Raw genomic sequence first — 12,258 nt, 5'->3', positions numbered from 1 at the left:
CGATTTGGGCCCAGGAGCTGTGACTCAGCCCCTGCAACCACATATAGGTGAGTACACATACACACACACACACATACCATTACATCCACACATATACTAACACACACACACATACCATTACATCCATACATATACTAACACACGCACACACATACACACACACACACACACACACACACACACACACACACACACACACACACACACACACACACACACACACACACACACACACACACACACACACACACACACACACACACACACACACACACACACACACACAGTCACGCAGACGTGGGTGCACAAGGCTCCGAGAATCTTAGTGTTTTTAAGGCGTGCAGTAACTGCTAGCAGTAATCAGTGGTAGTGACAACGTCAGTGAACAATACTACGAGTGATAACCAAAGTTATTCGTTTAAAAAAATCGAGAGGAAGCCTGTAATCGTTAATATTTCAAAGTGCCAAACCGTTAGGGGCCTAGTAGGCACCTGATACCGCACAGATTCAAATATACAAAGATCAAAGTGAGTGTGGAAGCGGGAGTTCAAGAGTTACGAGAGACTGGTTAACAAGTGGAATGTGGGGCACCATACAGTGAGAGTGAAAAAGTTAATAAGCAAAGGAGAAAGGAAAAATAAAATATATAACAAGAGAAGGTGGCAGTAGTAGGCCTGCTGAAGCAGTGATGCCACAACATTTGTGTGACATTATTTATATAAAGTGTAACCACTGAATGTGAAGTGTATTCCATCTTAAGTGGAAAGTGAAATCACTTGAGGAACATGGGATGCATGAGCATATATGGTTATAAACATCATGGGTGAAGGATTTTCAAAATAGCGATAGAAGGCCTATGTATGACGACTACGTCATCAGCATCTGGCAACCTGTCACTGCGCCACTGCCAGCGCAAGTATTGCTCACTTATTGTGGTTTCATGTTGTCAGATTCTGGATTCTGGTCTTGCATCACTGTTAGATACTGGTCACTCACTCCTGCAAGCTATTACCAGAATTAGAGTAGAAATAGCATAGATAAGGTGAAGTTAGTGTTGACGAGAGTGTGAGGAGTAAAGCGGTCTAGCGAGGGGTAACGTCAGACACTTGTTGAAGATGAGACAAGCTAAATTTTACAACCTTGTTACTTTCTGCATTTTATAAGTAGAACTGATAAGTGCTAGAATTACTATTGGTAAGTTTTAGTTTGAATACTTAGAAGTGGGGGCACACACACACACATACACACACACACACACACACACACACACACACACACACACACCCTCTAACACGTCCCCCACTCTAACATCTCTCCCCCTCTAACATCTCTCCCCCTCTCATTATATCTCCCCTCTCCCATTTCCCATCTCTCTCTCCCCCTATCCTCTCTCTCCCCTCGCTTCCATCTCCTCCTCTCTTCAGCTTCTCCCCTGTCTCTCCACCTCTCTCTCCCCTCTCTTTGCTCTCTCTCTCTCTCCCATTTTCCCTTCTCACTCCCCCCTCTCTCCTACCCTTCCCTTCTCTTTCCCTCTCTCGCTCTCTTTCTCCCCCTTTTTCCCTTCTCACTCTCCCCCTCTCGCTTTCCTTCTAACTTTTCTCTCTCTCTCTCTCTCTCTCTCTCTCTCTCTCCTCTCTCTCTCTCTCTCTCTCTCTCTCTCTCTCTCTCTCTCTCTCTCTCTCTCTCTCTCTCTCTCTCTCTCTCTCTCTCTCTCTCTCTCACTCTTTTCTCTTTCCCCCCCCCCAAAAAAAAAAAAAAAAAAAAAAAATGGGGACTCGAAGGAACCAGGGATCAGATGAAAATGGTTCTGGTAGGGAGGAGTGGATAGAGGGGCAGTGGAAAAAGATGGAAAAACAGTGGGAGAGAAAATTAGGAGAGCTTTCTGAAAAATGGAGGCAGAGCTTTCTGTGAAATTAGAAAAGAGGTTGGAGAAGGAGAAGAAGAATTGGGAGGCACAAGTTGAAACTGCAGTAGCCAGGATAAGGGTCCTCGAAGATGAGGTAAACAGGCTGAAGCAAGATACAAGGGCATTGACCAGAGAAGACACAGCATATGAAGCTGAGAGGCCAAACAGAGAGGATGGAGATATGAATTATGCTAAGATCATATCAGGCGCCAAAAAGGGCCAAGGAGTGAAAGGGGGGAGCAGCTGGGTGCAGATGGAGAGGGTGATAGGCCAAATGCGGAGGCACAGCCATGCTACCAAGAGCCACGGGAAAAAATAAGGGAGAAAATGACCACATACAGGCAGGATCCAGAGTCACAGAGGGTGAGGCAATGGGAGGAGGAAACGGCAAAATCAGTGTCTATCCATGGGCTTCAGGAGAGAGAGGAAAGGACACACACTGAAAGGCAGCAGGAAGAAAGCAAGGAGATTGAGAAAATCATCACGGAAATAGGTGAAGAGATGGATGAGATTGTAAATTTTCAGAGAATAGGGGGGTACTCGAAGGGAAGAAACCGACCAATCAAGCTAATTCTCAGGACGGAAACAGTGTGGAACAGGATCCTCCAAGAGAAACCATGGTTGAAATACTCGGAAGAGTACAAGAGGGTGTTCCTAGACAGAGACAGAACACAAACAGAATGACAGCAGCTGAGGGAGAGGACAAAAAAGCGAAAGGAGTTAGGAAAAGAGACAAGGATGGAACCAGCAGAGGTCAGTCAGAGTAGAACAGAACAGCAAGGGCAAGCACACACAAAACTATTCTCAGAACCATACAACCTATCACATAATCCCAACACACACTACAATCCATACCCACAGCCTCCACCCAACACCGAGCTATAGAATCCCACAGTATGCTACCAGGTCTCCCACCCTCACAGGCCCCCCAAACCACAGTGTTGGAAAGGAAACTGAAGGTATGGTACACAAACGCTGATGGAATAACAAATAAGTGGGAGGAGTGGCATGAAAGAGTCAAAGAGGCATCACCAGACATCATAGCTCTCACAGAAACCAAGCTTACAGGTATGATAACAGATGCCATCTTTCCAACGGGATACCAAATCCTGAGGAAAGACAGAGGGAACAGGGGGGTGGAGGAGTGGCATTGATGATCAAAAATCGCTGGAATTTTTATGAGCTGGAGAGAGGAGACAGCGGAGAAGAAAGTGATTGCATAGCGGGAACACTTCACTCTGGAGGTCCCAAGGTGATAATAGCAGTGATGTATAACCCACCACAGAACAGCAGGAGGCCAAGGCAAGAGTACGACGAGAGCAATAGAGTGGAGGTTGACACACTAGCTACAGTGGCCAGAAGAGCTCATGCATGGAGAGCAAAGCTCCTGATCATGGGTGACTTTAACTACAAGGAGATCAATTGTGAGAACTTGGACCCGCATGGGGGCCAAGATACATGGAGGGCTAAGATGATGGAGGTGGTACTGGAAAACTTCATGTACCAACACGTAAGGGACACTACAAGAGAGAGAGGAGAGGATGAACCAGCAAGACTGGACTTAGTATTCACCTTGAGTAGTGCAGATATCGAGGACATCACATATGAAAGACCCCTTGGGGCCAGTGATCATGTGGTTTTAAGCTTCGAATACACAGTAGAGCTACAAGTGGAGGGAGAAGCAGGAAGGCCAGGACGAATGAAGCCAAACTACAAGAAAGGGGACTACACAGGAATGAGGAACTACCTGAACGGGGTTCAGTGGGACAGAGAACTGGCAGGGAAGCCAGTTAATGAGATGATGGAATATGTAGCAACAATGTGCAAGGAGACTGAGGAGAGGTTTGTACCCAAGGGTAACAGGAATAATGAAAAAGCCAGGATGAGCCCATGGTTTACCCAAAGGTGCAGGGAGGCAAAAACCAAGTGTGCTAGGGAATGGAAGAAATATAGAAGACAAAGGACCCAGGAGAATAAGGAGAACAGTCGTAGAGCCAGAAACGAATATGCACAGATAAGAAGGGAGGCCCAAAGACAATATGAAAATGACATAGCAGCGAAAGCCAAATCTGACCCGAAACTGTTGTACAGCCACATCAGGAGGAAAACAACAGTCAAGGACCAGGTAATCAGGCTAAGGAAGGAAGGAGGAGAGACAACAAGAAATGACCGTGAAGTATGTGAAGAACTCAACAAGAGATTCAAAGAAGTGTTCACAGAGGAGACAGAAGGGACTCCAGAAAGACGGAGAGGTGGGGCACACCACCAAGTGCTGGACACAGTGCACACAACCGAGGAAGAAGTGAAGAGGCTTCTGAGTGAGCTAGATACCTCAAAGGCAATGGGGCCAGATAACATCTCCCCATGGGTATTGAGAGAGGGAGCAGAGGCGCTATGTGTACCCCTAACAACAATATTCAATACATCTATCGAAACAGGGAGATTGCCTGAGGCATGGAAGACAGCAAATGTAGTCCCAATCTTTAAAAAAGGAGACAGACATGAAGCATTAAACTACAGACCAGTGTCACTGACATGTATAGTATGCAAAATCATGGAGAAGATTATCAGGAGAAGAGTGGTGGAACACCTAGAAAGGAACGATCTCATCAACAGCAGCCAACATGGTTTCAGGGACGGGAAATCCTGTGTCACAAACCTACTGGAGTTCTATGACATGGTGACAGCAGTAAGACAAGAGAGAGAGGGGTGGGTGGATTGCATTTTCTTGGACTGCAAGAAGGCGTTTGACACAGTTCCACACAAGAGATTGGTGCAAAAACTGGAGGACCAAGCAGGGATAACAGGGAAGGCACTACAATGGATCAGGGAATACTTGTCAGGAAGACAGCAGCGAGTCATGGTACGTGGCGAGGTGTCAGAGTGGGCACCTGTGACCAGCGGGGTCCCGCAGGGGTCAGTCCTAGGACCAGTGCTGTTTCTGGTATTTGTGAACGACATGACGGAAGGAATAGACTCCGAAGTGTCCCTGTTTGCAGATGACGTGAAGTTTAGGAGAAGAATTCATTCAATCGAAGACCAGGCAGAATTACAAAGGGATCTGGGCAGGCTGCAGGCCTGGTCCGGCAATTGGCTCCTGGAGTTCAACACCACCAAGTGCAAAGTCATAAAGATTGGGGAAGGGCAAAGAAGACCGCAGGCGGAGTACAGTCTAGGGGGCAAGAGACAACAAACCTCGCTCAAGGAAAAAGATCTTGGGGTGAGTATAACTCCAGGCACATCTTCTGAAGTGCACATCAACCAAATAACTGCTGCAGCATATGGGCGCTATTGGAGTATGCGGCACCAGTTTGGAACCCACACCTAGTCAAACAAGTAAAGAAACTAGAGAAGGTGCAAAGGTTTGCAACAAGACTAGTTCCAGAGCTAAGAGGTATGTCCTACGAGGAGAGGTTAAGGGAAATCAACCTGACGAGACTGGAGGACAGGAGAGATAGGGGGGACATGATAACGACATACAAAATACTGAGAGGAATTGACAAGGTGGACAAAGACAGGATGTTCCAGAGATGGGACACAGCAACAAGGGGACACAGTTGGAAGTTGAAGACACAGATGAATCACAGGGATGTTAGGAAGTATTTCTTCAGCCACAGAGTAGTCAGGAAGTGGAATAATTTGGGAAGCGATGTAGTGGAGGCAGAATCCATACATAGTTTTAAGCAGAGGTATGATAAAGCTCACGGTTCGTTGAGAGTGACCCAGTAGCGACCAGTGAGGAGGCGGGGCCAGGAGCTTGGACTCGACCTCTGCAACCTCAACTAGGTGAGTACAACTAGGTGAGTACTCACACACACACACACACACACACACACACACACACACACACACACACACACACACACACACACACACAAACACACCAGCACACACACACACACACGCACGCACGCACGCACGCACGCACGCACGCACGCACGCACGCACGCACGCACGCACGCACGCACGCACGCACGCACGCACGCACGCACGCACGCACGCACGCACGCACGCCTCTCGACACTGGAGGACAGGAGGGTCAAGGGAGACATATTAATGACATAAAAAACTGCGCAGAACAGGCAAGGTGACAAAGACGAGATGTTCCGGAGATGGGACACAGAAACAAGGGGTCACATTTGGAAGTTGACTCAGAAGAGTCAAAGGGATGTTAGGAAGTATTTCTTCAGTCATAAAGTTGTCAGGCCGTGGAATAGCCTATAAAAGACGTAGTGGAGCAGGAACCATACACAGTTTAAAGACGAGGTTTGATCAATCTCGTGGAGCAGGGAGAGAAGACCTAGTAGCAATCAGTGAAGAGGCGGGGCCAGGAGCTATGAATCGACCCCTGCAACCACGAATAGGGGAGTACACACACATTACTTTAATGAGAGCAACATCTCTTCTGACTGGATTTACCTGACATTAATAACATAAATAACTGACGTATTTCTCCTTACATCATAATAAGTTGTGTTCTGCATAACTTAGAACATTGTAAGTTGTGTTCTACATGACTTAGAACATTGTAAGCTGTGTTCTACATGACTTAGAACATTGTAAGTTGTGTTCTACATGACTTAGAACATTGTAAGTTGTGTTCTACATGACTTAGAACATTGTAAGTTGTGTTCTACATGACTTAGAACATTGTAAGCTGTGTTCTACATGACTTAGAACATTGTAAGTTGTGTTCTACATGACTTAGAACATTGCAAGTTGTGTTCTACATGACTTAGAACATTGTAAGTTGTGTTCTACATGACTTAGAACATTGTAAGCTGTGTTCTACATGACTTAGAACATTGTAAGTTGTGTTCTACATGACTTAGAACATTGTAAGTTGTGTTCTACATGACTTAGAACATTGCAAGTTGTGTTCTACATGACTTAGAACATTGTAAGTTGTGTTCTGCATGACTTAGAACATTGTACGTTGTGTTGTACATGACTTAGAACATTGCAAGTTGTGTTCTACATGACTTAGAACATTGTAAGTTGTGTTCTACATGACTTAGAACATTGTAAGTTGTGTTCTACATGACTTAGAACATTGTAAGTTGTGTTCTACATGACTTAGAACATTGTAAGTTGTGTTCTACATGACTTAGAACATTGTAAGTTGTGTTCTGCATAACTTAGAACATTGTACGTTGTGTTCTACATGACTTAGAACATTGTAAGTTGTGTTCTACATGACTTAGAACATTGTAAGTTGTGTTCTACATGACTTAGAACATTGTAAGTTGTGTTCTACATGACTTAGAACATTGTAAGTTGTGTTCTGCATAACTTAGAACATTGTACGTTGTGTTCTACATGACTTAGAACATTGTAAGTTGTGTTCTACATGACTTAGAACATTGTAAGTTGTGTTCTACATGACTTAGAACATTGTAAGTTGTGTTCTACATGACTCAGAACATTGTAAGTTGTGTTCTACATGACTTAGAACATTGTAAGTTGTGTTCTACATGACTTAGAACATTGTAAGTTGTGTTCTGCATAACTTAGAACATTGTACGTTGTGTTCTACATGACTTAGAACATTGTAAGTTGTGTTCTACGTGACTTAGAACATTGTAAGTTGTGTTCTACATGACTTAGAACATTGTAAGTTGTGTTCTACATGACTTAGAACATTGTACGTTGTGTTCTACATGACTTAGAACATTGTAAGTTGTGTTCTACATGACTTAGAACATTGTAAGTTGTGTTCTACATGACTTAGAACATTGTAAGTTGTGTTCTACATGACTTAGAACATTGTAAGTTGTGTTCTACATGACTCAGAACATTGTAAGTTGTGTTCTACATGACTTAGAACATTGTAAGTTGTGTTCTACATGATTTAGAACATTGTAAGTTGTGTTCTACATGACTTAGAACATTGAAAGTTGTGTTCTACATGACTTAGAACGTTGTAAGTTGTGTTCTACATGACTTAGAACATTGTAAGTTGTGTTCTACATGACTTAGAACATTGAAAGTTGTGTTCTACGTAACGTAGAACATTGTAAGTTGTGTTCTACATGACTTAGAACATTGTAAGTTGTGTTCTACATAACTTAGAACATTGTAAGTTGTGTTCTACATGACTTAGAACATTGTAAGTTGTGTTCTACATGACTCAGAACATTTTAAGTTGTGTTCTACATGACTCAGAACATTTTAAGTTGTGTTCTACATGACATAGAACATTGTAAGTTGTGTTCTACATGACTTAGAACATTGTAAGTTGTGTTCTACATGACTCAGAACATTGTAAGTTGTGTTCTACATGACTCAGAACATTGTAAGTTGTGTTCTACATGACTTAGAACGTTGTAAGTTGTGTTCTACAAGACTTAGAACATTGAAAGTTGTGTTCTACATGACTTAGAACATTGTAAGGTGTGTTCTACATGACTTAGAACATTGTAAGTTGTGTTCTACATGACTCAGAACATTTTAAGTTGTGTTCTACATGACTCAGAACATTTTAAGTTGTGTTCTACATGACATAGAACATTGTAAGTTGTGTTCTACATGACTCAGAACATTGTAAGTTGTGTTCTACATGACTTAGAACATTGAAAGTTGTGTTCTACATGACTTAGAACATTGAAAGTTGTGTTCTACATGACTTAGAACATTGTAAGTTGTGTTCTACATGACTTAGAACATTGTAAGTTGTGTTCTACATGACTTAGAACATTGTAAGTTGTGTTCTACATGACTCAGAACATTGTAACTTGTGTTCTACATGACTTAGAACATTGTAAGTTGTGTTCTACATGACTTAGAACATTGTAAGTTGTGTTCTACATGACTTAGAACATTGTAAGTTGTGTTCTACATGACTCAGAACATTGTAAGTTGTGTTCTACATGACTTAGAACATTGTAAGTTGTGTTCTACATGACTTAGAACATTGTAAGTTGTGTTCTACATGACTTAGAACATTGTAAGTTGTGTTCTACATGACTTAGAACATTGTAAGTTGTGTTCTACATGACTTAGAACATTGTAAGTTGTGTTCTACATGACTTAGAACATTGTAAGTTGTGTTCTACATGACTTAGAACATTGTAAGTTGTGTTCTACATGACTTAGAACATTGTAAGTTGTGTTCTACATGACTTAGAACATTGTAAGTTGTGTTCTACATGACTTAGAACATTGTAAGTTGTGTTCTACATGATTTAGAACATTGTAAGTTGTGTTCTACATGACTCAGAACATTGTAAGTTGTGTTCTACATGACTTAGAACATTGTAAGTTGTGTTCTACATGACTTAGAACATTGTAAGTTGTGTTCTACATGACTCAGAACATTGTAAGTTGTGTTCTACATGACTTAGAACATTGTAAGTTGTGTTCTACATGACTTAGAACATTGTAAGTTGTGTTCTACATGACTCAGAACATTGTAAGTTGTGTTCTACATGACTCAGAACATTGTAAGTTGTGTTCTACATGACTTAGAACATTGTAAGTTGTGTTCTACATGACATTGTAAGTTGTGTTCTACAGAACATTGTAAGTTGTGTTCTACATGACTCAGAACATTGTAAGTTGTGTTCTACATGACTTAGAACATTGTAAGTTGTGTTCTACATGACTTAGAACATTGTAAGTTGTGTTCTACATGACTCAGAACATTGTAAGTTGTGTTCTACATGACTCAGAACATTGTAAGTTGTGTTCTACATGACTCAGAACATTGTAAGTTGTGTTCTACATGACTCAGAACATTGTAATGTGTAAGTTGTGTTCTACATGATTTAGAACATTGTAAGTTGTGTTCTACATGACTCAGAACATTGTAAGTTGTGTTCTACATGACTCAGAACATTGTAAGTTGTGTTCTACATGACTTAGAACATTGTAAGTTGTGTTCTACATGACTCAGAACATTGTAAGTTGTGTTCTACATGACTCAGAACATTGTAAGTTGTGTTCTACATGACTTAGAACATTGTCAGAACATTGTAAGTTGTGTTCTACATGACTCAGAACATTGTAAGTTGTGTTCTACATGACTAGAACATTGTAAGTTGTGTTCTACATGACTCAGAACATTGTAAGTTGTGTTCTACATGACTCAGAACATTGTAAGTTGTGTTCTACATGACTCAGAACATTGTAAGTTGTGTTCTACATGACTCAGAACATTGTAAGTTGTGTTCTACATGACTTAGAACATTGTAAGTTGTGTTCTACATGACTCAGAACATTGTAAGTTGTGTTCTACATGACTCAGAACATTGTAAGTTGTGTTCTACATGACTTAGAACATTGTAAGTTGTGTTCTACATGACTCAGAACATTGTAAGTTGTGTTCTACATGACTTAGAACATTGTAAGTTGTGTTCTACATGACTCAGAACATTGTAAGTTGTGTTCTACATGACTCAGAACATTGTAAGTTGTGTTCTACATGACTTAGAACATTGTAAGTTGTGTTCTACATGACTTAGAACATTGTTTAGATGTAGTTGTGGATTTGAAAAAAAAATGAACATATTGTTATTTCTGTAATATGAGGTTTAATAAAACAAGCTGTATGAAGTTGGTATTGATTACAGGACGTTTATAAAGATGTCAAGAGCTCTCAGTTCCTACCATAACGTTTATAAAGATGTCAAGAGCTCTCAGTTCCTACCATAACGTTTATAAAGATGTCAAGAGCTCTCAGTTCCTACCATAACGTTTATAAAGATGTCAAGAGCTCTCAGTTCCTACCATAACGTTTATAAAGATGTCAAGAGCTCTCAGTTCCTACCATAACGTTTATAAAGATGTCAAGAGCTCTCTGTTCCTACCATAACGTTTATAAAGATGTCAAGAGCTCTCAGTTCCTACCATAACGTTTATAAAGATGTCAAGAGCTCTCAGTTCCTACCATAACGTTTATAAAGATGTCAAGAGCTCTCAGTTCCTACCATAACGTTTATAAAGATGTCAAGAGCTCTCAGTTCCTACCATAACGTTTATAAAGATGTCAAGAGCTCTCAGTTCCTACCATAACGTTTATAAAGATGTCAAGAGCTCTCTGTTCCTACCATAACGTTTATAAAGATGTCAAGAGCTCTCAGTTCCTACCATAACGTTTATAAAGAATATCAAGAGCTCTCAGTTCCTACCATAACGTTTATAAAGATGTCAAGAGCTCTCAGTTCCTACCATAACGTTTATAAAGATGTCAAGAGCACTCAGTTCCTACCAATCAAAATCGACATCATTAACACTGTCCACTTCCTTGTAGGTCCAGCTGGGATGTGTCTGGGTCTGGGAACCCGCTCAGCGAGGTTCCAACAGGATCACAGCCAGAGTCTGCCAGGACGGGACTTCCACTACTACCCCTCCTCCCAGTCATCCTCATCTTCCTCCTCAAAGAGTAGGAGCCAAGAGGAAGTAGCTGGCACCCTCACTATCAACCAGGAGTCGGGCAGTGCCAACAACCATCTCTCACTCAATGGTGTAGAGGTGCCAGTATACAAGTTCAGAGGAGAGGACGCAGAACTAAAGTGTCGTTACGACCCTGGTACTGATCCGCTGTACTCAGTCAAGTGGTATAAAGATGACAGAGAGTTCTACAGGTAGGTGAACCTCATGACTCACGAAAGAGTAATAACACGATCGCAAACAAACCGCGGAACGAGCGGGGTTTGTGCTAATAGCGAGTGAGTCAAAACTCTAGCCCAGTGAGTAACCCAGTGGACCAGATGTCTTCAATAAGATTCTTCCAACTATGTGTATGTATATACCCCACTCGTTCCGCATTTTTTTTTTTTTTTTAGGTTTACGTCAGGTTTTTCTCAAAGTTTGGTCTCTCTCTCCCTGCCCCTGTTTCTCAAGAGTACAGGAAAGAGGATCGAGCCTTCAACACTCTTTGTTCATATACAATAACGTTAATTTATAAGTGAGTGCCTCTCCACATAAAATGAATCATCAGCTTAACTTGAACTAATGATCAAACTTCAGAACACAGAGTTGTGCAGACTGATGATCAGACTTCATAACACAGAGTCGTGCAGACTGATGATCAGGCTTCAGAACACAGAGTTGTGCAGCGTGATGATCAGGCTTCAGATCACAGAGTTGTGCAGAGTGATGATCAGGCTTCACATCACAGAGTTATGCAGAGTGATGATCAGGCATCATAACACAGAGTTATGAAGAGTAATGATCAGACTTCAGATCACAGAGTTGTGCAGTGATGATCAGGCTTCGGAACACAGAGTTGTGCAGACTGATGATCAGGCTTCAGAACACAGAGTTGTGCAGAGTGATGATCAGGCTTCAGAACACAGAGTTGTGCAGACTAATGATCAGGCTTCAGAACACACAGATGTGCAGAGTGATGA

General features: G+C 41.9%; 1 protein-coding gene across 1 annotated transcript in view; it reads left to right on the top strand.

The window, feature by feature from the left end:
• LOC138854517 (uncharacterized) overlaps positions 1 to 12,057 on the top strand; it is a 114,364-nt gene extending 102,307 nt beyond the window's left edge. The window contains exons 2-3 of the mRNA XM_070098287.1: positions 11,157 to 11,490; positions 11,919 to 12,057. Coding sequence (XP_069954388.1) covers positions 11,157 to 11,490; positions 11,919 to 12,057 — 473 coding nt within the window. The remainder of the gene's footprint in view (positions 1 to 11,156; positions 11,491 to 11,918) is intronic.
• The last annotated feature ends 201 nt before the right edge of the window (positions 12,058 to 12,258 follow it).

This window comes from Cherax quadricarinatus, chromosome 61 (assembly GCF_038502225.1).
Source record: "Cherax quadricarinatus isolate ZL_2023a chromosome 61, ASM3850222v1, whole genome shotgun sequence".
Taxonomy (NCBI): domain Eukaryota; kingdom Metazoa; phylum Arthropoda; class Malacostraca; order Decapoda; family Parastacidae; genus Cherax; species Cherax quadricarinatus.
This window is presented reverse-complemented; position numbering and strand designations above follow the sequence as displayed.